General features: G+C 45.5%; 5 protein-coding genes across 5 annotated transcripts; 2 read left to right on the plus strand and 3 right to left on the minus strand.

Moving 5' to 3' along the window:
- Positions 1-327: 327 nt before the first annotated feature.
- On the minus strand, positions 328-2006 carry LOC135346809 (thymidylate synthase-like). The gene is made up of 8 exons (XM_064544552.1): positions 1777-2006; positions 1605-1719; positions 1354-1547; positions 1055-1225; positions 903-1003; positions 767-841; positions 637-708; positions 328-577 (listed from the first exon to the last, which is right to left on the minus strand). Exons 1-8 carry the CDS (start codon positions 1910-1912, stop codon positions 440-442), a joined length of 1002 nt encoding a protein of 333 aa, XP_064400622.1. The 5' UTR covers positions 1913-2006; the 3' UTR covers positions 328-439.
- Positions 2007-2099: 93 nt separating this feature from the next.
- LOC135346808 (mitogen-activated protein kinase 14-like) lies at positions 2100-4132 on the plus strand. The gene is made up of 10 exons (XM_064544551.1): positions 2100-2275; positions 2338-2467; positions 2518-2576; positions 2623-2734; positions 2858-2938; positions 2987-3173; positions 3230-3309; positions 3375-3567; positions 3825-3884; positions 3945-4132. The coding sequence occupies exons 1-10, from the start codon at positions 2139-2141 to the stop codon at positions 4010-4012; spliced, it is 1107 nt and encodes a 368-aa protein (XP_064400621.1). The 5' UTR covers positions 2100-2138; the 3' UTR covers positions 4013-4132.
- LOC135346785 (uncharacterized) lies at positions 4130-15470 on the minus strand. The gene is made up of 28 exons (XM_064544522.1): positions 15281-15470; positions 14786-15011; positions 14655-14723; positions 13912-14595; positions 13622-13822; positions 13348-13519; positions 13085-13296; positions 12693-13032; positions 12305-12546; positions 12016-12258; positions 11783-11962; positions 11123-11281; positions 10748-11065; positions 9690-10687; positions 9186-9396; positions 8660-9114; positions 8190-8594; positions 7990-8136; positions 7692-7938; positions 7399-7608; positions 7054-7259; positions 6850-6908; positions 6317-6795; positions 6040-6231; positions 5665-5869; positions 5460-5550; positions 4382-5402; positions 4130-4330 (listed from the first exon to the last, which is right to left on the minus strand). Exons 1-28 carry the CDS (start codon positions 15415-15417, stop codon positions 4202-4204), a joined length of 8238 nt encoding a protein of 2745 aa, XP_064400592.1. The 5' UTR covers positions 15418-15470; the 3' UTR covers positions 4130-4201.
- Positions 15471-15546: 76 nt separating this feature from the next.
- Positions 15547-22819, plus strand: LOC135346793 (LIM domain and actin-binding protein 1-like). The gene is made up of 21 exons (XM_064544533.1): positions 15547-15683; positions 16147-16189; positions 16351-16445; positions 16655-16721; positions 16777-16886; positions 17088-17148; positions 17214-17285; positions 17372-17488; positions 17530-17810; positions 17865-17953; positions 20195-20224; positions 20412-20599; positions 20662-20885; positions 21068-21163; positions 21223-21276; positions 21332-21379; positions 21509-21603; positions 21664-21760; positions 21820-21867; positions 21929-22077; positions 22497-22819. Exons 2-21 carry the CDS (start codon positions 16159-16161, stop codon positions 22636-22638), a joined length of 2094 nt encoding a protein of 697 aa, XP_064400603.1. The 5' UTR covers positions 15547-15683; positions 16147-16158; the 3' UTR covers positions 22639-22819.
- An 84-nt stretch (positions 22820-22903) lies between these two features.
- LOC135346798 (uncharacterized) lies at positions 22904-25856 on the minus strand. Its single transcript, XM_064544539.1, has 8 exons — positions 25700-25856; positions 25402-25596; positions 25153-25254; positions 24873-24983; positions 24391-24498; positions 24284-24324; positions 24136-24181; positions 22904-24071 (listed from the first exon to the last, which is right to left on the minus strand). Exons 1-8 carry the CDS (start codon positions 25767-25769, stop codon positions 23047-23049), a joined length of 1698 nt encoding a protein of 565 aa, XP_064400609.1. The 5' UTR covers positions 25770-25856; the 3' UTR covers positions 22904-23046.
- Between the last annotated feature and the right edge of the window lie 17 nt (positions 25857-25873).

Raw genomic sequence — 25873 nt, forward strand, 5'->3', positions numbered from 1 at the left:
TCTACGATTAATTTTCTTTGTTCGAATTACGATGTTGTTTTGTGTGCCAACCTTACTATATACTAATACTTACCTTTACCTTACAGAGTAAGGCTTACTTATTGATTAGTCTCGAATTCTAGTGAATGGTGTGTAATAATTGTGATGATTCAAATGCCGTAAACTGGAAAACTCTGCTATTGATCCGATTCGAACTCGCAACCTTCTGATCTTAACCGTAACGCTTTAACCTCTGGGCCACCCGAACCCACAATGTTATCATAAATATTATATCATGTCATGCGCAGAAATCAATGTTTGTTTACTCATGATACACTGCTGATACACTTTGGAGTTGATGTAAATCTTAACCATAGATACTGCCAATTTCGGCCAAATTACATGCTGAATAAAAATTGTGTTCTCAGTCCGCTTCAGTGTTCATATGTAGCTAGCTTCTCTAGACTGCCATTTCCATCTGAATCTTGGGGTGTGGCTTGTATCCATTGATGACAAAGTCCTCAAACTTGAAATCGTCAATACTGTTCACCTCACGAGTTATTTCCAGAGTGGGAAAGGTACGAGGCTTACGCTTCAGCTGCAGAAAATTAACATGAGCTACGTATAAAATACATGTACATCTAGATCTATACTGACCTGTTGCTGAAGTGGTTCAATGTGGTTTAAGTAGACATGAGCGTCTCCCAAAGTGTGGACAAAATCTCCAGGCTGAGGATAAAATAGAAACAGTGAATAATTTACATTCTATATAATCTAGAGGTGCTACCTTGAGTTTGCAGACGTGAGCTATCATGTAGGTGAGGAGAGCATAGCTGGCAATGTTGAAGGGAACACCAAGACCCTGTAGTAACCATAGAGATCATAGTATAGTAGCTACATACCAGTACCAAGGGGTGTCCTACCATATCTGCTGATCTCTGATACAGCTGACAAGAGAGTTCCCCATTACAGACATTGAACTGAACAAAGGCATGACAGGGAGGCAACGCCATCTTGGGGAGGTCTAATGCATTTAAAGATAAATTACCACACACACTGGCGGGCCTGTACTCACCCACAGGGTTCCATGCAGACATGATAATCCTCCTATCATTAGGTCGTGTCTTTATAGTTTCAATGACCTGGGCAAGCTGGTCCACTCCTTGGCCAGAGTAGTCAGCATGCATGTCCTTGTAAGTGGCCCCAAAGTGACGCCATTGAAACCCATACACTGGACCGAGGTCACCTAGAGAGAAAGATAACAAAAATCCACATACATGTCAATACAGAGGGGTGTGTGTAAGCAAGCACATTCCTAGCGTGGGATAAATATTATGTGGGTTATAATCTAGATAATTGTGGTACAACACTCACCCTCCTCCCTGTGCTGGAGTCCTCTCGAGTCCAGAAAATCTCTGGATCCATTGGCCTCCCATATCTTGACTTTTTTATCACTGAGAACCTTGGCATTAGTGGATCCTGCCACGAACCAGAGCAGCTCCTCGGCCACACCTCTCCAGAAAACACGTTTTGTGGTCAGTAGTGGAAACTGCTCACGCAGGTTGAACCTGAATATGATGAACACTCGTCAGCGACACTAAGATAAACCAACATGCTACACGTACCTCATCTGCGCTCCAAAGATAGATCGAGTACCTACTCCAGTTCTGTCTCCTTTCTCAGATCCTTGGCTGATGATTCGCTCAATCAAATCTAGATACTGTTGTTCGTCATGGTAAACTGTAGGGGTGGGGAAGGAGAGAATCACAACCAAACAGTACAATTAGATCTACTTACCCTTTGGGGAGACAACAACTGGGGGGGCGGCAGTGCTTGTCATGTTTTCTTGTTTTGTCTTTATAGGAGCCTCTTTGCTGTCGACTGGAATTGTGTTGGCCACAGAGGGGCTATTCTCATCAGTAGTACACAGCATGTTCAGTTCTTGGTCTTGGTAAGGTACAGGATCAAGGAAACGGGGTCCAGGTACAGGTGCTAGTTCCTTGGGTTTCGCGCCAGTAAATTATTCATGCGCATGCTCATAGTAGTGCGGTAAGGATCGTTGTCTAAGTAGATTTCTTAAAAGAATTACCTCGAGGTGAGAGGCTGTAGAGAAGGGTAGAAGTCGCCCTCGGTGTTTACCCCCAACGATCATAATAATCATGGCTGAGCAAGTGCTGCCCGAGAAGCCTGGTAGGCCTGGCTACTACAAGATAGAGCTCAACAAGACTGTCTGGGAGATCCCAGAGAAGTACCAGGAGCTCACAGCCATTGGTGCTGGAGCCTACGGATCTGTGTGGTGAGTTTAGCTGTGATGCACCCACCCACCCGATAAATGCTGCATGTACTGTGTTTGTGCAGCTCTGCCTTGGACACTGAGTATGGTGTACGAGTGGCCTTGAAGAAACTTGCTAGACCGTTTCAGAACGCAGTAATCGCTAAGAGAAGCTATCGAGAGCTGCGATACCTTAAGCACATGAAGCATGAGAATGTAAGTGTGAGATGCATTGAGAGTGTACACTGTTTATTGTTGTCGTACAGATCCTGGGTTTATTGGATGTATTTAGTCCAGCAACGAACATAAAAGAATTCAAGGATGTGTAAGTAGACCACTCTGTTCTGTGTACAAGTGACCCCCTCCTGTAGGTACTTTGTGACCCATCTAATGGGGTCAGACCTCAACAGCATCATACAGCAACGCTCACACACTGAGGACCATGTGCAGTTCCTCATCTATCAGATCCTAAGAGGACTTAAGGTAACACCACACACACACACACACACACACACACACACTCTCTCTCTCTCTCTCTCTCTCTCTCTCTCTCTCTCTCTCTCTCTCTCTCTCTCTCTCTCTCTCTCTCTCCTACCCCTCCTGCAGTATGTGCACTCTGCTGGTATCATCCATCGTGACCTCAAGCCCTCCAACATTGCAGTCAACAAGGAAACCTGTGAACTGAGAGTAAGAAATTGCCTTCTCTTTATTGTGTATGTACTGGCCCGACTGTAGATCCTTGACTTTGGTCTGGCTCGAGCTAAGGATGATGAGATGACTGGATATGTGGCTACTCGACATTGGAGGGCACCAGAGATCATGCTCAGTTGGATGCACTATGGTATGAAAGTGGATATCTGGTCCGTTGGGTGCATCATGGCAGAGCTGCTGACTGGACAAGTGGTCTTCCCAGGAACAGATCGTAAGCCTCCTCACTCTCTCAGCTAACAGACATAGTAACTGTTGTATCCTACACAGACATTGACCAGCTGACGCGTATCTTTGAGGTTATTGGTACTCCTGACATGGAGTTTTTGGACAAGATTACCAGTGATACAGTGAGTGCTCCATAGACACGCATTGATGACTTGAGTGTGTGTTACTATTAATTGTACTGTTTCAGGCGAGGACGTTTATTGAGACTATGCCTACCTACGCTCGTAAGGACTTCAGCACATACTTTGTTGGTAGCAGTGCGAGTGCTGTGGACCTGTTGGAGAAGCTGCTGCATATCGATCCTGACCGTCGGCCGACTACAGAGGAGGCTTTGGCTCATCCCTATCTGGCCAGTTATGCTGATGTTGACGATGAGGCACGTGTCATCACAAATTATGATATAATTTATTCTGTAGGCTAAGTATGCTTCGCTTGTGTTACTTTTACAAGTTCAAGCCTATCAACAATCACTGTTTATTGTAAACCATGTTACTAATTAGATTGCACTATTCCTCCATACCATGAATTAATGACCCACTCAATTACAGAGTTTGCTACCCACACACACACACACACACACACACACACACCCACACACACACACCCACACACACGCACACACACACATTACAGCCAGTGAGCCCTCCCTATGACGATGCATTTGAGAGACGAGAGCTTGACCACAATGGCTGGAAGAGTGAGTGCCTAACAATAGAATAATGGTGTTGCTATAGTTACTGTTTGTTTGCTTCTATAGAGCTTGTCTATGAGGAGGTGACGACCTTTGTACCTGACCCATCTCTCTACCAAACTGATAATGATTGAACGCTCATGCAAGACTTAATAATTACAAAGTAGTTGAACACCTTTTCCATTTTTAATAAACTTATTTTGACATCATGAATTGTGTGTTATGTTTCGATAATTATTATTGTTAACCAATAATTTCAAAATTCTCGTTGAGCAATTGCGATGAGTACACGCAGACACAACCAATGGTATTCACGGGGATAGCTAGATAGTGTTAGAGTCAAACAGGGCCTTGAAGAAGTGATATAGTTCTCCTCTCACAGTGCTCTGTGTATAGGGCTTTAGCAGTGAGGGCACCTTGGACACAATCGGCAACTCCAATGGTGGACACGTCTGTAATGGGTACACAGTATGAGAAGTGGTGAGGTTAACAATAGCTTTTACCTCAGAGGACACCTGTAGAATGGTCTTGAGAGCCTCCACAGCGTGAGAAGAGGTCTCCCTAACCTCTGGTGGCATCTTAACACCTCGTTCACTCTTCTTCTGTTTGGATGGTGACCGAGAGATGGGCCTTGTCCTGTTGTCAAAGTACCCAGTTGTCAGCGCCCCAAGCTCTGCCCACAACAAGGCCGCTTCCTCCAGTGCAGACAGAGAGGTTTTGATCACATGACACTCGACTCCCTGTGAATGAGCGTGACTGCTGGTACGTATCGATTTGGCGTTAAAAGCAAAATAGCCGACTACAGCATCGCTGGATGTGTCCTGAGGAAAGGGGGTGGTCCACACAACAGTCAGTTCACAATCTACAGCCGTCACGAGTGGTTCAGGGGTGGCTTTGGATACAGAGATGGTTGGGATCTTCAGAGCCTTCAATTGGTGCGAGTGGGTGGTGAGGAAATCAACGAGGGCTTTGGCTCGTGGGTAGAGGTGTCGCGTGAGGGAGTGAGAGTGCACACACCAGTTGGACGAGGACAGACCAAGAGACGTCTTTTGCCAGAAACACTGATTGAGTAGCTTCCGTAGGTAGCCAGCTATTTTAAGCAAATTAAGTCCAGTAGTTAGCACGACTTGAGAGGATGGTAGCAGGCTCTCGATAGGAGGGAGCTTCATGCTGTATGCTAGCTGCGTTGTCAACTCCTCAGTAACACAGAGATCCAATAGCAGGAAGTCAGGCAGATCAGCTAGCATCTTTGGTGACAGTGGTTTAGTGGCCTCTTCATTTGACACTTGAGACATATACGCATCGAGGACCTCCAGATATTGATCAGTCTTTGATCCCAGTTTCAAGAACAGCCATGAGTTGGGTAATTGTTTTCCAGTACTCCGACTAGTTCCTTCTCGAGACTTGCGACTGGCCTTAGTGTCACTGCGTTTCTTGACAGGTGGTAGGGGACTGGAGGACGGAGAAACAGTTGTCTTGCTGGATGTCAGCTCACACAACTTGTACAATGTCGACACAGCAAGTCTGTACAGAGAGGTTATGGATAAGTACAGTGTACGTTACTATACACAGAGTGCTTACTTGGAGTCAATGCCAGCCTCTGCAATGACACACACAGCCTCTGTGAGAGTGTTGATCCCGGCAGACTCATTGGACAGACTCAGCAACCAACCTGCACATGTACACATACACATTATAATTACAGACTACTAAAACTAAACAGCCATCCAATATCGTGTACATACATACATGCATAAAAAGATATGGGTAGAAAGCAATAGTGTACCTTTTTGCACGAGTAGCTCTGCCAATAGACAAGGGTCACTGAGAGACGACTGCTTGAGCATCATCAGCCCTTCCTCACACGCCACAAGTGCTGAGTCAGCAGAGTGAACCAGACAGTGTGATAGTCGAAGGTTAGTTGCCGCTAGTAAGGCTCTGTGAGGCAGGAAGAGGTTTGGGTGATCAGGCTCCGTGTCCATGGTTACCAGCTGTGGGGGGGGTAATAGTGCTATGAATTTCAATTCCTTTTGGAGAACAAAATATTGTTTGGCAAGAAACTAACCATAATCTGAGACCTAGTACATAAAGGGGCAGTCACCACAAAACAAAACAAATACAAATCACTTTAATTAATCGGAAGTGTGTACTATGGAGTTACCTGTTGCTTAAGCATTCCTACCAATCCTCGAAAGACCTCCACTATATCCACGCCACTCACACCAGGCACACCAGGCACATGACTCACACCAGGCACACAGCTGACGTCGGCTAGGAGAAGTGTTACCTCACAACGTAACAGAGAGGAGGGGGAGGACAGTTCAGAGGGATGTTCCAACAGCACAAGAGCTCTCTACAGAGATAACGATTATGTACATGTAATATGATACATCATTCTAAGAACTACTGTGGAAGGTAATGTACATGATTGTTGATACCTGACAATGCTTGGTGATGACTGACAGATCCTGAGGCATCATACTGAGACCATGCAGAGCTGCTGTGTGGCTGAACCTTGCTGCCAGTTCATAGTCCCCCAGAGCCTCGGCCTGCTCCCCTCCAGTACCGCACACCTCCTCACAAGACAGGCCACTGCTGCTGTGGTGACCAATGAGACTGTGGGCTAGGATAGATAGAGCATCCAGCCACAGACGTGGGTCAGACGCCTCTTCTTTACATTGTAGTCTCCTAACAGCCACTAGACTAAGACCGATGGCAGTGCTCCTCTGATTATAGATATCGGCCACTCGAGATAGCTCCAGTAGATAACGAGGTTCCTCTGATAGAGGAGTTAGAAACTGCTCAGCACAGTTCAACAAAGTGTGCTTGATGTCACTGAAATGGTGGTGTTTGGGAGTTGAGGAGTGGGGCATACTTGGTGTACTGCCCAGACTCAGCGTACTCCCAGAGTGGGCACCTAGGGGGGGGGGGGGTGAGAGTTTCGTAACAGTAGTGTGTGTAGTGAGTATACCTTTAGTGAGAGAGGTTGAAGATCGCATTGTGTCTGTATGCTGATCTTCTCCAGTACGCCTGCATGGGTATTAACAAGACATTACGTTTGAAAATCCACGAGTCAAAATCCAAGAAAAAGTGCCTAAAAGCTTACAAATTAAGCTTATACATGTACTTGTGCAGCTGCATTATTGCAACGGATTATCAACCACAATCTCCTCACCTGACGACTGGCGTGTGGTGCAGTGGAGACAGACATTGGGCCAATGTAGTGTATAGTTGAGCACGCAGTAGAGAGAGTAGTTGAACATTGACTGGACCGTACAAATCAACTAGTTGTGGACTCAGATCTCTGTCCACTAAGCTCTGGAGACACTTGCGGTTCTTGGTATCAGTCAAATGAAAGCTAGTCGAGAACCCATGAAACACCTGTATACAGTGTGTACGTGTGTGGAGTGTTACATGTGCATGAAAGTATACACAAAACAGCATGTATGTGGGGGCGTGCTAAATGTACACAAACAGTACCTAAACATATAAATTCAATCCCTTATTCGATTATCCTCACCCAATGGATGTCAGATTGTTTGTCTGCCCCGCCAATGGTTTGGGGCAGGCCAGAGCCAGCAAGGAGCTCAGAGAGAGTCATCAAAGCCTCAGAGAACTTGTGTAGTTGTGTGAGAGCTTGCAGTCGCAGTAGCTTGGCCAGTACAGTGTGTCTATTGTCCCTGCACACACTTACAGCCACATGGTCATACAACCACAGCACTGGGAGCGCCTGCATAGTTACACATGGGCTTAGCTATCCATAATCGTAAAAATTAGATAGCAATTTCTGTAGACACTATAATATAGACTTACACTGAGTGTGTGCTGCCGGCTATTGAGTTCCTGAGCTGTCCAGCTGAGAGCAGCCAGGAGTGAGGGGCCAGAGATCCTTTGCTCATCATTGAATACCTCCACACCAGGAAACACCTCACACTGGTAGCTGATGAAGGAGAGGTCAGAGGTCGGAGTTGGTAGGGAATAGGAGAGTGCCGTCTTGAACAGTGATGCAGCCAGTAGAGTGTACTCTAGTCGAACATCAAGCTCCTGATCATGCACGTATCTGAATAGTTATAGCCAATGACATTAGACACACTGTAGATCAATCACATACCTTGCCAGCTTGTACGCAATCTGCCCAGCCAGTAGACAGCCCCATATCCCCGCTGAGTTGAGTACAGTATTCAGACAATCCCTCCAGTTAGTGAGAGGGTCTCGGACGCACAGTAGCAGACGAAGACTCTCTCTCCACCACTGAGAACTGTTAAGAGTAGGCATTAAATTTAATAAAGAAGAGCTAGACTACACATGTACCTTGCATCAGTGAACAGCAGAAGGTCTCCCAGTTCATTCATAGCTTGTGTCAGCAGGTCAGAGTCAGTCACCTCGTCCAGAGCATTGCTATAGGCTTCAACAACATCACCAATACACACAATCTGGGCCATGTACTGAGAACGCAACGATCGCGCCTTCCTTAACTTCCCACCATCGCCACTCTGCACCTGTCTACAATCATTGCTATCAGCAGTCGGTACTAAGCTGAGGCCCAGAGAGTGGCCTACTCCACCGTAGAGGTTGTAGCCATTGGGTCCAGGGTCCAGATGAGCTGCTGGGTGTATTCGTGTTCTCTTCAAGCTCTCTTTGTGTGCGGCGAGTCGCTGTGAGAGCTTTGCCTGAGCAGCAGAGAGCACTGGAGACAACTGCTCCCCCCATGAATAACTGTGGGCAAGAGTGCGTGTGTAGTGTGTAATGTGTGATGTCATAATTATGGTTGTTGAACTCACTTTGTAATGTCATTGAACTTGATAATGATGCTCACTACTTTCTCCCAATGCTCGTGAACATACAGTACATGTGCTGTCAGGAATACAGCTCGCCTCACCAGACACACCTCCTCACAGCCTTCCCGTGATGTCTTGAGGGGCGTGGCCTCAGGTAGACGACACCCAACTCCAGAGTTGAGTAGCAGGTCGAGTAGTCCAATAACAGAGCAGTAGAGTGGTCTCAGAGCTTCTCCATACACAGCAGCTAGGAGCCCGTCAGTCGAAGTACAACCCACAGCTCTTAGGAGGCAGGTGATAGCATTGAGGAGAGAGTGGACACAGTTCATGAGTAGTATCCAGTGGGCTCCACGATGGGCCAGTGTGACTGCCCTCCTATAGTAGAGCATGAGGGACCCTAACTCGGCCAGTATGGGCATCAGCGATGGCAAAATATTCCCTCTCTCAGTGACTTCACCCTGTAAATAAAATGTGCATTTTATAAGCACCATAAACCATGACATGATGCTATCCACACACACACACTCACGTTGGTTCCTGCTAGGGCCTTTCTATAGACTGGAACCACTCCTTCAACAATCACCCCTGCACTGTCGAAGGTGGGTCCAACTGGCTGCCCCCCAGGAACACTCAATACTGCCAGTCTCTTCTCTAGACTCTCAAGACGACAAGTGGCCTGGATAATGTTTGCTTGAGTCCTCCATGGCCTCTCCAACTCACACACTGACCGAAGACGTTTTCTGTAAATAGGACAAACATTTTATCGAAACTTAACGCTGCTAGAACTGGGAACAGAGAACACGGAATCAATAGAATCTGAATCACAAGCAACACATCATCAAGTACTGTACAACGTGATATTTCGTGATATTTACACAGAGTACATGTTAACAAAAACAGGCCAGAAAATTGACTTTTGATTTTAACACATCATCTGAAAGACTTCTCTCTAAGCTTTCAAGAAATCGTAATATTGGGCCAACGGAACTACGGTTAAGATGCTCTATTTAACATACATGCATCATCCCCCAACCTTGCTCTGTGTGTCTTCCAGACAAAGGGCAGCAGCGATGTGATAACAGTGAATGCCTTGGCATTAAGGTCGTCTCTGGTGATCTTGGCCTCCATGTCCAGGACTTTAGTTGCCTGGAAGCGTTGCATTTTCCCCTGTGCCTTGTTCCCACCTTTGGTTCGTTTGCCAGCACTTATTGGGAGACCACCACAGCCCAATTTTTCTTCGTATTTAACAATTGTCTTGAGATTAAGAGTGGAGCTTATGGTCGAGAGCTGCTTCATCATAGTGAGTTTCTTGGCTGTCGTTGGCCGATTAAGGGAAGACGCTAAAGTATTCCGGCCATTCGAGACATTAAGAGATGATCCTATTGTTGACATTGTTCGAGGCATTTTCTTGTTCAGTTTGCGGGATTCTTGCTTCTTTGAAACAATGGACTTGGTAGATAACAGCAGGTCATTTCTGCGAGAGAGCCATGTAAATGTCTCCTTACACCATTCTAAAACCTTCTCCGTGTGTCCCTTGCTAAGAGTGGCTGTAGCGAGGTGAACAAAGTACTCCAGATACTGCGGCCTTCTTCGAAACCTGTGAACCTCCCTGTAGGCAGTGCTAGAGGTATGTGTGGCGATGACAGCGTGTAATATAACAGGATCTTCTTGGCCAGTCAAATCAAGATCTTCACTTAGTGGTACATGAGAGAGCAGGAAGCCTTCAAACGCTTTATACTCAGCACTCTTTGACTCATCAGATATTTCATCAATGCCAGCAGTCAGTTTTTTGCTTCGAGTCTTCTTCCTTTTGTTGCTGGGTTGTGGTAACAGAGAGGGTAGTCCAGAGCTGATGGTAGCGGCCTCACTAGACTGTTGGACTGAGCCTGATAGCAGAGAGGCTTGTTGCAGGCCTTCAGGGGGGGCCGGATCAGAGTGTTTGGTAGCAGTCGGCATACTGGCAATGAGTAAACTCCTCACATTGTCAGTAATTAATGAAAACAGTCCTTTCTCGCCGTCTTCTTTAGCAACCTACAAGAGGGGTACAATGAATAAAACACAGACGGAGGAGACCTGTCATGATAGACTCACATTGCTGAGATAGTATCCAATTCCAGCTATCATGTGATGCACGGAAGTGGATCTCTTATGCAGCGCTTCAGGAACCTCACCAATCACAGCGTAGCAGCGTAACAGGAGGCCAACCAACACCCTTGACTGAATACTGTGTTGCACCAGAGGAGCCAGGACACCGTACACCATCACGGCCACCTGTAGACACAGGGGACCATCATTCAACATGGCAGACACGTCCAGTGCAGTCATGAGTCGTTCAGCTAGCTTGAGCCTGGAGAGTTGTTTGTCTCGTAATGGCCCAGTGGTCCTCAGTCTGTCGGGATAAAGTTCTCCCTGCGTGCGTGGGAGAGTTGAGGTTACATGTACAGTATGCACGCCCAGGGCCTTTACCTGTGAGAGGGCCAGTTGTGTGTGTATGAGTATACTCTGTACGAGTAGTCTGAGTGTGGAGGGGTGATGGGAGGACTGGACTCCCGAGGGTGTCAACTCTCTCCATAGTCGATCGGCAGCTCTCACAGCCACGGACTGGGCACCACACACGTAGGCAGCCTGCGGAGGCACATAACAAGAGCACTAATTGAAAGTACAAGTACATTGCCTGCATGTAATTCATGACAACACACTCGTATGTAAGCCATCACTCGTGTGCAGTACACTTAAAAATAGAATTATACTTAAAATAGTATTACCAAGAATATGGCACTTGCTTGATTACTCAAATCCACCAACAAGACATGAACTAACCTAACAGGTCTAGTCAAATTAATGACCATGCATGCAGTGGATTCAGTACATTAGATAGTGTTAAAATTGATACTAAACAATTTTGAAAGTGACCTTACAGTGAAATGTACATGACACATGACCTAATACCGTATAGCAGGTTATTCATTTTTTGTATGGTGGAACTATTGTAGAGCATCATCCGAAGAGAAATTATTCTGGCGCATAGGTTCCATCACTATCTTGATTTGTACAAATATTTAGAATACAAACTGGGTAGTTCATACGAACATTAAATTTTACACCAATAAATTCCCGCTCTTTTACCTTACATAGCTCCCCCCATGCAGCCAGAGGGGGGTAGGTATATGATGCTAGAATAGGGGTCCCAGTAGCTCCAATACTCCCTCCTATCAGCTCTCCATTGGCAGAATAGGCTGCCACTGCAAATACATACTCCACATTTACCTCCAGCTCTCGCACACACAGACACTCTCCTAAGGACACCTGCAGGGAATGACCGGCTGTAGCTAGTGTATCAGCACATGCACTCAACCAACCTCTAATCCAAGACCAGATAGGTTGTGATCTGACAGTCTCACACGTACGTTGCTACCAGCGGCAGGACGCCCATACAGTCGATAGTAGCACACCTGACTCTGTAGGCCTTTATCAGCAAACGGGGTGGGTTTAAAGGACATTGAGGTGTGAGTGGTGTGCAGGAGGAGGGGAGGGGGGAGTGTGTGTGGTGGTGAAGGGTGCGTGGAGGGGGGAGTGTCCTTACTGAGACAGCTATGAGCCTCCTGCAGATTGTACAATCAAGCCAATACAGGTACAGCATAAGCTCACCTCTAACAGCACGGTTTTGGCTTTGTGGTCAAGCTGAGGGTCCAATGAAGCTTGCATCATACACAGCACTGCTCTCTTGTAGCTGCTGGCCTCACACTTAGCCCTCAGATCAGCTATACTGGGGACAGGCACAGTTGGAGCAGTCAGCGTTGATAGCATCCTAACTCTTTGCAATGACCGCTCATTGCGTTCAGCCACTTTGGACTTGAGAGAGGAGGGCTTCTGAGTGGCCTCTCTGGGACCTACAAAGATAGATAGTAATCACATGTACTGCAAGTTCATTGCTCATGGTTGGCCAACACATTTCCAGCCTTGAAAACACATTCCAAAAACTGAACATCTCAACAATTTAAATCCACCACAACAACTAAAATGTTAACCCACTTACAAGGTGGTGGTATGGTCGATGCCAGCTTGACTTTGACTCTTGTTATGGCCATCAGGAATTGGGTGTGCAATGTCCCCAAGTTGCCTCCCTCTTCCACACACTCTCTGGCTACCTCCACACAATTAACATCTCTCTCCAACTGAGCTAGGCACTCCAAAAGCAACTTCCTATCGTACAGCAGCACAAAACCTTTCAACTGTCGAAACGGGATCTTCAAGGTAGCTTTGGCTTCATACAGACTGGCCAGTTTAAGACAGAGCTCTCCTTGCAGGACTGGGTCGACCCTCCACAGCTCCAGGGCGTGGAATACATCCACCAGCTGAGCCAGGAACACCACATACTATATAAAGGAGGCCTTGTGATTATGGTGAGCATGAGAACACACTAGTTACCTGACTCCCAGCCGAGTGTGAGAGGAACTGTTTGCAGGCACTGACCTCATGAGAACTGATCAATGAGAATGCAGGACAAACCACCTCCCATATCAGCACTCCAGCGTCCAACAAGAGGTCAAAGTCTGTTGCCAGTAGCAACCCGTCTCCCACGCTGAGGTGTAGTAGCGAGAGTGTGTCCTGTAGTTTAGAGAACAAGTCCTCGATAGTGGCTGTGTGGGAAAGGGTCAACACACACACACAACCATCAATCGTGTACTCACTGCAGTCCTCTCGTAGCTCAGTGAGTGATGTTGGGAGTGTGGCTGGTGTACTGAGGGGAGCAGTACACGGCTGGGAACTTTTGTATCGCTTGTACAAACGCATCAGAGAGTCAACCATCAGCAACAACTCAAGACTCTTACCCAGAGCCTTCACAGCAGGAATATCAAACACCTACAGGTATGACAGATCATGTAAGTGGCCTTTGAACATTTGTCTATTCAATTAAGTATGGGAATCAGATGCTTTTAACTAGAGCTATGTCTACAGCTGTACCTGTGTTTCCTGGATGAGTCTGCCTGCCAACAAGTCAACCACCTCTCTCTGATCAGCAGAGAAGGACACCCTAACGAATGCCACCAAGGCCTCCAAGGGAACCCTGTGTTCATGCCTCACAGCATTAGTGAGCAGGGAGCCACTCTCAATAGGCCGATCCAGGGCTCTCAGGGAAATGCCCAGAGCCATACAGAACAGCTCCTGCAGTGGTTACAAGTACACAGTGACTAAATCTGTTATCTTAAAATTGCACTAACCTTATGCCATTTATTTCAAAATTGTCCTCTCACCTGATAAATGTCAGTGATGGTCTCCTGGTCTAGTTCAGTTCCTTCAGGCGCTGTAGGGGGACCTTTGGTCAATGGTCGCCGTGAGCTGTCAGAGAGAGTTTCCAGTACAGCCATGAAGATAGCAGCAGACCCACTAAACATCTCTCCAGCTAGTTTTTCAGTAGGTGAGCGCGGTGGTGAGGCTTGGAGGAGCTCGTGAAGTGATGGACGAACCTTGGGACGAAATCCTGAACGTAACTTCTTACGAGAGACAAACACTGTTCGTTTAAAGATGATGACTCCTAGTTTAAGTGAGGCCTCATGGTAGGCTAGCTCTTGAGTTGTCCTGGTACCCTCCAATTGAGCAAGTTCATGTACTTTGTCTAATCCTCGTCTAGCAAACAGTTCGGCTTCATCTGGTTGCTTGAGACTGTAGTAGCAGGAGCAGGCGGCAGTGTAGAAGTTGACCCTCATGTTGAGGTATTTGCTAGCCATTAGGGGGACAGAGGACTCCATGGCTATGGCCGCCCAAATAAGGTGTTCAAGTACTAGAGTAGAGTAGGCTATGAGATGACGACAGATGGAGTAGGTCAGCAGGAGAGTATTGTGGACTATCCAGTAGAGGGGCTCTCGACTCAATGCTGCCTGACACACACTCTGCAGACACTCAAGAACCTTCCTAGCAGTCCTCCTACTGCTCACATACTGTACAGCGTGTACACACAGTCAGTGCTAAGTACTATATAAACATTGCATAAACCTACCCTCATTCTATTGTCTGCTCGCAGCACAGTGTGGTACTGACACATGGCTTCTCCAATGAGTGCTCTCAGCTGCAGTTACACATGTATGTCATGTAAAGTTATAAAGTACACACATTGTTGCCATATCTCACCAGTGCTACAATGTCCTGATGATCACTCAAGGCAGCCACAGTGTCGGACAGAGGTACTGAGCTGTCATAGTGTGTCTGGAGATAGCGTCCATAGCAGTGTGTGCGTGCAAGTGAGTAAAGTCCCCTTTCGTACAGCACATCCCCCAACGCCAATTGCTGTTTTGTAAAATAAGGAGACGGTAGTTTAGCCTCGTACTCATTCCATAGGTTGAAGAGCGAGTTAGAGCTGCAGAGGGTGCTACAAATTAGACTTGCAACAGTATAGTAACTCGTAAACTAGAACTGAGAATGTAGTTGATAGAAAATGTAGTTGATAAAAATGGTTTCACAGCTAAAAGTTAAATCCATCTAGATCTATCACTATGTATCACACACATTCTTGGCCTAGTGATCTAGGTAACTAGTCTATGGTGCCGGTGATGCATGGTTCAAAACTGACAACTTTTTCTTCTTCACAAAACCATAATCATAATTATATACTGCGCATGCGCATACCCTTTTTGCACAAAATGGTCCTCATGCTTGTTTTTCTTGACATTAGAGTGGAGGTAGGCCAGTTCCTTCTCAAATGCTGCAATGAGTGTCTTTGATTTGACAGGGGGTCCATCGACCAGCCCAGAAGGTAAGGACATCTTGTTTTCTAACAAGAGCTCACCAATTATTGATTACCATGGTAACTCCAATCAATATTTCTTTTCATGTCTCAAAAATAGATAGTCTAAAGCAGGTAAATGGGCGTAGTCTATAAGGGGGCGTATCCGCACAGTGCAGTGCAGTGCAGTGTCCTGTGTCAAAGGCCTTGTCTACATCGACCTCTGTATCCATATCCGTTGCACACTTCACCTTAGTAGGAGATTCAAGCTTTGCATTACTGGTATCTACAGTTGACAAATCAAAGGTAAGTAGTTGAATGTTGTCTGGGTCTTGGGAGTGAATTCTGAAGCCAGCCATAAGCCAACAACTGAACTCTGTAGTAATGGGTTCGAGTATTTAATAAAATTCTGTCTTTTAAATGAGTGTGTGTGTGTGTGTGTGCAGCTGGTGTGTATATACGTGTAGTGTGAGTGAAACCTACCGTGTTGGTTACTAATCCATTGGCTGTGTAGCTAGTATAGGATAAAAGAGAACGTCTAGGATAAACACAATGTAGCAAACAAGCATTGATTTGATTGGGAACAGCTTTTGATGTAGTGAGGGGGAGTATACTAATAGTACTGTGGTTCATGACTGTGTGTGGGTATTGAATTACAGTCGAGCATTGTGTACGACTAATTGATGGCCGGCTCTGTGGGTATGTCTCTTGGGGCATTCAACTGTTCCATATTAGGACACTCTGTGGTTGATTACCTTCACCTCTGCAGGTACAGGTCATCATGGCTAATCTGTTTGAGGAAGTAGATGACTGTGAGTATAGGATCATGTATTCGTTAATTAATAATTAATTCATTCATTCATTCATTCATGGCTAGGCTCTGCTCAAATTGAATATCCTGTGTCTCGAGTTATTTAAGTAACGATAATTATTGTTCACTCTCTATTGTTATTTTTACCATCTCTTGTCATAGCTGAGGATATATTTAGCAGTGACCCGAGGGAGGACACCAAAGCTGGGCTGTTTGGTAGTCCAGACGATGATGACCTCTTCAATGACAAACCACCGGTAAGCTCCTACTATATACTAGCTAGTGCAGTGTATGGTGGCTATAATTATACTAGCTAGTGCAGGTATGGTGGCTATAATTATACTAGCTAGTGCAGTGTATGGTGGCTATAATTATACTAGCTAGTGCCGTGTATGGTGGCTATGATTATACTAGCTAGTGCAGTGTATGGTGGCTATAATTATACTAACCCTTCTACCCTACACAGGCAGTGTCTGATGACCAACTGTTTGGTGAGAGTGAGGTACTGAATGGAAACAACTCCGAGTCAGTAGGTGAGTACATTATTAACCCCTTCCCCACACCATTTGTAACCCCCCCCCGGTACAGATGATGAAGAGTTTGTCGTAGTATCACCTGACGAAGTACCGTCACCACAGGAGGCAGAGCAGTTACTGGAAGGCACTAATGAACAACTAGAAGATGTGGATGGAGCAGATGTAAGACTTTAAGACACATTCCAGCCTGCATGTTTGAGATGAAATTAGTTGCCATGGTACACAGTTAGTTTCATACGTGTTGTGTTAGCTATAAGAGCTGCTCCATGGGCAACAAAGTAGGAAGAGGCATGGTTAGCGCTGTCAGTACTGTGTGTGTGTGTGAGTGTATGGTGTGACCTTGCCCCCCCCTCTCTCCTTCAGGATGTGGTGGATGGCAGTACTTACGAGGAGAGAACTCGTCAGCGCAGGGAGAAGAGACAAGGTACACTGATAGTAGCTCTTAGCACTTGATCATCGTCAATCTTATGTGTCCATCTCTTGTTGTAGCGAGGGAAGGAGACAGGGAGACAAGAGATCGGAGGTCAGCATCACCTTCACCAAGCCCAACAGATGGAAAGAGTAAGTATCGTAATTCATTACTATACTACGAGCCTGTTTGTTGCTACCAAGTACAGAATATGAATGTAACTGTGTTCCCCCTACAGAGGAGAGTAGTGTAGTGATATCAGTACGTAGCAGCCGCTCCACCACGCCAAACAGTCGAGTGAGCAGTCCCCCTGTGACAGAAGAGGTGCCACGCCCTCAGTCGGACAACGGGGAGGGTATGTTGAAGGATTGTGTGTGTATTTGATGGTGACACTAGCTCTCTTTGCTGTAGATGCCAGTGCCAAGATTGCCCTGCTGACTGAGAAGTTGGAGCAGGAGTATTCAGAGAAGGAAGGTCTTGCTGCTGACAAACGACAGCTGAGGGGAGAATTGGACGAAGCCACCGCTAGGATGGGACAGCTCGAGAGGGAAATAAATAGCAAGGACGATGAGCTACAAGCCAAGAATGCTCAACTGGAGAAGGCTGCAAAGAAAGAAGAGGAACTCAATGCCAAGGTCGCTGAGTTGGAGGAATCGATCAGGAACAAAGACAAGGAGGTATTGGTATACATGTGTAAAACGCATGTATTGAGTGTATTGCTTGTGTGCCAGATCGCATCCCTAAAGGATGTGAAGCCAGTGAAGCCTGAAGCCAGTGGCAAGAGAATCTCTGAGAAACCACCCAGCTCTCCTATCCCAAAGTAAGGAAGGGGCGTGGCTGGAAGGAAGGGAGGAGGGGCTTGTTTTGTTGCATTCCCATGATAATTAGCTCATGGCTTTATTATTATTCTAACTGTCCAAGAAGAGCCAGTAAAAGCTAGCTGTAGATCGAGTTATTGAGATGTCTATTGATGGTGGTTGCACAACGGTGGTGGATTACTCGAGGGTTGAGAAAATGAGGGACAAGACAAGGTAGCTAGCTAGATCTAGGTGATTTGCATGCTTCCTTTCACACATGCGCACTAAGTTTTGTGCGCATGCAATTAGCAGCTAGCTTAGCTCGGCAACTGGCAAGTACTGCAGTGCACAGGAGCTTACAGCTAGCTTATATAGACTTGTGCGCAATGCATGAACTGTAGCTTGGTAATGGTGGCTCTACGGGCTTGTGGCTGCACTGGGTGTGTCATCACAATTAACCAGCTAGCTCAAGGCGCAGGCTACGGTCATTTTCAGTTCATAGTCAGACAAAGTGAAACCCTCAGTGCAGAGTGCCTGGAGTAACAGCGGTGAGTTGCTCTGCTAGCAATATAAAGCTCCTCGGATGTGGTAGTTACCACGTAGTATTATTCATGCTAACTTGTTGAGATTCATGGGCTGTTGTGGCTACAGTGGCTGTGCACTTGAGTGGTTGCTTGCACTGAGCTCACTTCCACAGCATAAACAGTGTCATTGACTCTCAGTTCAGTTCAGAAGGATCAAATTTGTTTCTCTGATCCTTGCAGCCAACAATAAGACTATCTTACCAACAGAGAGCAAAGGGTAGTCCTGGAGGGAACTATGTCAGACCCTGTTGCAGTGACCTCAGGTGTCCCACAAGGGTCAATCTTAGGACCGCTATTATTCAACATTTTCATGAACTCAATTGCTAACATCAACCTGTCCACCAATGCCAAACTCATTCTATACGCAGACGATATCCTTCTCTACAAGCCCATAAACTCGACAATTGAAACTCAGGACCTACAGGGAGATGTCAATGAAATAAACTCCTGGATGCAATCTCACGGCCTCACAGCAAACCACTCCAAGACCAAACTGCTTACAATAACTCGCTCTACACGCACTATCCCAATGAATATAGATATAAACAACCATCGGATCTCCCCATGTGATACTGTAAAGTACCTTGGTGTTACTATCAATAATGATCTAAAATGGGCATGTCACATACACAACACCTGCAAGAAGGCCAAACAACATCTTGGCTTCATCCATCGCAAGTTCCATAAATCACCACCTCAGATCAGGAACCAGATCTACCGCACGGCTGTTCTGCCTAAGTTAGACTATTGCGGTGCAGTCTGGGACCCTCATCACCACACAGATATAAAAAAACTGGAAAGCGTCCAAAAATTTGCAGGGAAAATTGTAACGAAGCAGTGGAGGGCAGAATACCCTGACCTGCTTGCCTCCTTAAACTGGAAACCTCTGTCATCTCGAAGGAAAAACCAAAAACTGAAAGTCTGCTTTAATATACTTAACAATTTATCTATAATATCTCCCAATGTTTTCACCCTCCATCCTCGCCCTTCCCCCCGTCACCCTCATAATCAAATTATTTTTAAACCATATGTTAAAACCCTAGCCCATAGACATTCCTTTTTTGTAAGCGTAATCCCCATTTGGAATTCCCTTCCCCTAAATGTTATCAGTAGCCCTAGCCCATCTGCTTTTAAATTATCCCTGTCAAAATTATAGCAATAAGTTAAAATTTTTTTTTTTTTTCCTTTTTTCTTTTTTTCACTTAAGTAGAACTGCACCTGCACCTTTACTTTTTGGTTATGGACTGACTTCATTATTAGCTTCATTTAGCTACCTTGTCATATCCTGTATGCTTCCTCTGCATCAAACATTATAAAGAAAAAAAAAAAAAAAAAAAAAAAAAAAAAAAAAAAATTGTATAGAGATAGATCCTACCTCGGACATTGTTGTATTATAGTAGATATAGTAGATCTATCAATTCCATGTGTATGTACGTACGTATCGATGTATTAAATGAGTGTACATATTTCATGATAGTGTGTGCGTGTGTGCTTAAAAGCTTACAGCCTTATGTAGGTGACCACGAGACCCATATTAGGTGTAATGTTGTTACAGTGATTGACTCCAGTGGACACTGTGTCAAGTATAACTTGTCTATTATTGCATTTGTTTCTGTTTCAAAGCTAGCACTAATTAGTAATAACGATTGTTGAAACCTCATCATTGTTTACTTCCTACAGATCGCGAGTGAGGCCGGGAGTGGACAAGAGGTGTGTGCATTGTGTGTATGTGTGTGTGGGGGGGGGGGGGGCAAGAGGTGTGTGTGTGTGTGTGTGTGTACCCTATAGTTGGCATGTCACCTGGCTTTACCTTTATACCACTAATGCCATCTATTGTACTGAATGTGTGTATATCCTTTTCCTTCTATCGTTTACTGTATCCACTGTCTCTATATAGTCGCACTGTTTCGAGTGTCAAGGACTCTGTCAAGAAATTCACTGTAGCCGGATCAGCGGGGACACCTGAGGTCAAACGCTCTGTCCGCCCTCGAGGGGAAAAAACCGACGGTGCAAAGTCAGAGGAGAGCAACAAAGCCACCGAGAGCTCAAGAGCCTCATCTGCCAAAGGAGAGAAACCACAGCCCAGTAAGTGATCATTGAGTGAGTATCTGACTGCCCCCTCCACTCTGCCCCCCTCCCTCCGTCAGGTGCTAAGAAACCAACCCCCAAACCCATTGCCAAGAAACCAGACGAGCTTGTCAACAAACCAGTGGGCAAGAAGCCAATTGCTAAGAAACCAGTCATCGAGTCGGTCAAGAAGGTTGTCAAAAAGACTGCTGATAAGCCACCCGTGAACAAGATGGAGCCAGTCGAGACCTCTCCCACTCATCGCACTTACGTAATTCCGGTACGAAAGGCCATCCGAAGTGAGGTAATACAATCTGTGTGTGTTTAGTGGTCAGTGTTTATCTTGTAAGGATGTGTTATTATTTGTGTTGTAAAGTGTTTTTAGTAGTCCTTGTTTTTTGTGATGTAATAGTATTTGGTTGTACAAACACACACAGTCTATAGTTTCAGTGACACGCACACACACACACACACACACACGTGCAGACATCCCCCCCTCCGGTAGAGGAGAGCCCGGCTGTGATGGAAAAACCTGTGGCTGTAGTAGCTGTCGAAATCCCTGAACCAGTCGAGGAAGTAAAGGTTTGTATAATGAATAAAATGACGTCTCTGATTGACCTTTGCCCCCCTCCCCCTCCCAGGTGGAGCCGTCTGAGAGTCAGTCGGACACGAACGATGACGACTCTTCAACTAGAGTAAGTTGCTAGTCTCATTGATGAGAGGGGATAGTGAATGATGTGTGTGCTGCAGGCTAAAAGGGTCATCTCAATGTTTGAGCAGAACACTAGCAAGGATGCTGTGAGTTCCTAGCTCTTGGCAGCACCTATAGCTGTACACACACACACACACACACACACACACACACACACACACACACACACACACACACACACACACACACACACACACACACACACACACACGCAGGAGATTCCTCCGTGGAAGAAACAGGTCAGATCACGTGGCAACTCTAATGAGCCGTCAGAGAAAGCGTCCCAACCAGCTCCTATCAACCTTCCAAGGTAGTTAGGAATTGTTATTGGTATTTCAGTGTAATTATGTCCATCATTGTGTGACTGCAGTGAGCCTGTGGAGGAACCCAAACCAGTTGTAACGGAGCCAGTTGAGCCAGTGGAACCTGTCAAACCTGTTGAGGCTATGGTGGATGCACCAGTTGAGGTAACTTTGATGATCTTTACCAACACACACACACACACTTCTGTATGTGTTAACTCCAGATGCGGAAGACAAATGGCACCATGACTCAGCGCATCATGTCAGACAAGGTATGTACTGTTACGCCCCCTCTCCCATAGCCTCACACAACACACACACACACACGTACAGACACAGAGGGCATCGTGGGCGGGAGGTGCGAAGCGTGAGGAGTGTGCCACTTGTGGGAAGGTGGTGTACGTCATGGAGAGACTGGAGGCAGACAAAGTCGTCTATCACAAGACTTGCTTCAAGTGTGTCGTTTGCAAAAAAACTCTCAGGTACAAACCACCGTGTGTGTAGTACCTTACTGGAATGCTTGTGTATTAATATGCCTGTACAAATACTGCTTTGCTTACACTGTACGTATGTGTGTGTATAGGCCTTATTGTGTACAAAGTTTTTGCCTTTGTTTCAGTCAGTACTAGTCGTAGATCTCTATTTAAACACACATGTGATATATTACTATGAGTATTGAATTGTGATAGTCGAAACTAAAGTTGTGAGCAGTCGCACATAGTTGTCAAAAAACGCCTGAACTCTGATTATTAGTGTGTGTACTTTGCTCTTTGTTTGCTAGCTGTACTATGACCCCTACTCTTATCCTACAGCCTTTGTTTCTAGCTGTACTATGACCCCTACTCTTATCCTACAGCCTTTGTTTGCTAGCTGTACTATGACCCCTACTCTTATCCTACAGCACTGGTACTTATGCCGCTCTACAAGGCAGCACGTACTGTAAGGTCCATTTCAAACAGCTCTTCAAAATCAAGGGTAACTACGATGAGGGGTTCGGTCGAGAGCAACACAAGGCAAAGTGGGGAAAGAAAATCGATGAATAAATGATTTATATTCAGTCTCCCAAATGGACATTACTTTTAGTACATTAATTACTCTGTGTTTATACCTATAACTCTAGAGTCACTTCTTATAGCTTATTTTTGTTGTACGTAGGAGTCACTGAGCCATTCCTGCACTCGCGTATATTATATATTTATTTCATATAATATTGTAGAAAGCTAACACATGTCTACATGGCTATTATCATGAGCAGATCTAGTTATTGGCATTGTTAGGGTACATGTACGTTGGGCAATTACATGTACATGCATGTTACATATAACATTTTATAGCAAAGCATGTTTTACATATGACAAAAAAAATGCCAGAAAGCTAATAATTTTATCAGCAATAATATAAAAATTTAATAACAATTAATACAAAATAATTATGATTGATGATGGGTGTGTTCAGGGGTGACTCCATTGGTAGAGTACAGTGTTTGGTTGATCGTATCTATTCGTCAATGATATAACCAGCTGCTCAGCTCCACCCATTGCCGACAGGGACAGTACAGGGGCACTGCTAGACAAGGTCTGGAAATGGGTCAACCCAGCACCGTCTATCATATGAATCTCCACAGTAGTGTTATGACCGAATGCTATAAAATATTCCGAGTTTATGTTTATGTACTTGGCCGTTGTAGCTGCCGGGGCATTTGTGTGAGGAACAAAGTGCTTGTCTAGTCTGTACAGTGTACTCATATCAGACCCCACAGCGAGGAGAAATGTCAGCGAATCAATCCGAATCATCTCCATGGCTTCGGATGCGGGTAGCTCTTGATAGATGGTGAAATAAGTGCCATTCCATTGGAAGACTGTAGATCGAATGTCACTAGAGACTGTCAGAAACATGCGATGGTCGTTAGTTTCAACTGATTTCACATTTTTTCCTCCATGGGTGGCCAGCGTCTGATAGAACACAAACCCTCCATTGTACCATGCATACACCAAACTGTTGCGCACTGTTCCTTGCCCATCAGATCCACAAGAGACTGTAAGGAAATGGTAGACATTATCAACGATCAGATAGTGTACATCACGAGCTCCAGGAGCAGTCAGTTCTTGTGCGAGATTCAGTTGCCCTTGACTCCACTTGTAGAGCCTTGTATGAGTGTTGGGTCCCTTGTTGGTTGTCGAGGGGCTGTTCACGATGGCCATATACCAGCTGTCTCCGATAGTGAAAGTGGTCAGTGAGGAGGGAGCGAGGAGAGATAGCGTGTGGGCGAGGGAGAGGGTCCCATTGTCATAACGTCGGTATATAGAGACTCCAGATAGTTGCGGCTGTGATGGGACGTTACTGAGGAACAACATGTATGTTTTCTTCTCGTATGAGTCAGTGAAAAGCTCTGTTTGGATAACTCCTTGCGGACCAATGAGTGAGTTTTTGACAAAGAATCGAGGGCCCTGTGGAGTGGCGTGCATCAGCTCTTGTTCTGTGGGTGGGCGGGGAGGGACTTCAATCAGTGTTCAAGAATTATTGGAATGAGAACCTCTTACCTTTTTGTTGTGCTTCCATTTGATGCAGCCTCTCTAGAAAGGCAACCTGCCGCACAAAAGAATAAAGTACATTAGTTCAATTATGTCTTTGCACATTGTAGCTGAGTTGTGAAACTCTCCTAGGCAACACTTTACGTATGCAACTAACCTGTTTAGTGAGCCTGATGAAAGAGCTGCGGTTCAGCCACACTATAAACAGGACGAGGGTTTATGAGATAAGACACATAAACAATAAGATCACACTAATGCACTTACTGGTTTCACAATTCAGTCCCTCGTAGCCAAGAGGACAGGTACACTTGAAGCCCTCCTCGGATCTCGAGCAAATACCTCCATTCACACAAGGCTCGTGCTCACAGATGTCTGCAGGCCGGCCGGTATAAAGTAATTGGTAGTAACACTTAGGAGGAAAGCTTATTAGAGTTAGAGTGGACCATTTTGGGAAAGGGACTGGCGCCAGCTGCCATGTTGAGAGTTGTCTCGTTGGAATGCAATTAGTACAAATTGTCCTTCCAAAAAAAATTAGTACAAACCTCAAATACGTAATGCGTAGGTGATATATTGCTTTAGTCGATAATGACCACCACTTATACTCTTGGCTGATAATATTGTGTGCAGTAATAGTTAGGGCGGTGGCACATGGGCATTTATTGTCACGCACTGGGACAACTCTCAACACGGCAGCTGGCCAGTCCCTTTCCAGGAACTGGTTTCCCAGTCTAGACGGAAGCTCATACCGTTTTCACAGAATGTTCCAGTGAAGCCAGAGGCACAGGTGCATTGGACCATTCCACTGTTCAGTAGACAGCCACCTTTATTCCTGCACACTGTCTCACCACAACCAGTCACTAGAAGAAAGAGACTCTAATAATATCAAGAAGTGTTTGAATTGTATGCCTATATATATATTGTATGCCTTAAACTATATCTCATTTACATGAACTACCGCACAATTTCATCGTATTAGTTCCATATGAGGTAAGGTACAACATGCACACACTGAAAGGGTTTCCTCACCATTTTCACAGCTTTCCCCACTGAAGCCCTCAGGGCAGGAACAGGTGAAGGTGCCCTCAGGGCTCAGCTCACAGGCTCCATTGTGCTCACACATAGGCTCGGCTGCAGAGGATGGAAGAATGATGCAAACACTGTACATAGTCATAACCTTCATCATTGAGCACTTATCTTGCATGCTTATGACAGGCGTGAGCTGATCAACAAATAACTTTGGCGCCTGCCAATTAGCTAATTTAATCAGCTACTTACTTTTCAGTCGATTGTGAATGAGTGTTCGATGTCCCATCTTTGTAATGCCTAGCTCCTTGAGTTGTTCCAGCGAAGTCATTTGCAGAACAGTCTCACTCATTTCCTCTCTGAGGAAGAGTTGTCGATATTCGTCAGCTGGAGATGGTTTCAAACCAATGCTTCTCAGCCATTCATACATGCAGCCATGAGGCTCACCTGCAGAACAGAAGAAGCTTACCTAGTTATTACAGGCTAGAACATGCACTCACTGTAATAGTATTTATATTTCATAAAAATGTGTGCTAGAGCATGCACTCACTGATAACTGCAGAGCTGACCAGAGGGAACAGCAAAGTAAGCCACAATATTGGTGTCTTGCATTGCAACATTTTGCAGGAATAAATAGATTACACAGCTGTCTCACAGTTGGTACATGATGTAGCCACTGCTTTTTTAGCTCCTCTTTTATAGCACATTAATAGTATTCATGGAC

Source organism: Halichondria panicea, chromosome 13 (assembly GCF_963675165.1).
Source record: "Halichondria panicea chromosome 13, odHalPani1.1, whole genome shotgun sequence".
In the NCBI taxonomy this organism is placed as follows: Eukaryota; Metazoa; Porifera; class Demospongiae; order Suberitida; family Halichondriidae; genus Halichondria; species Halichondria panicea.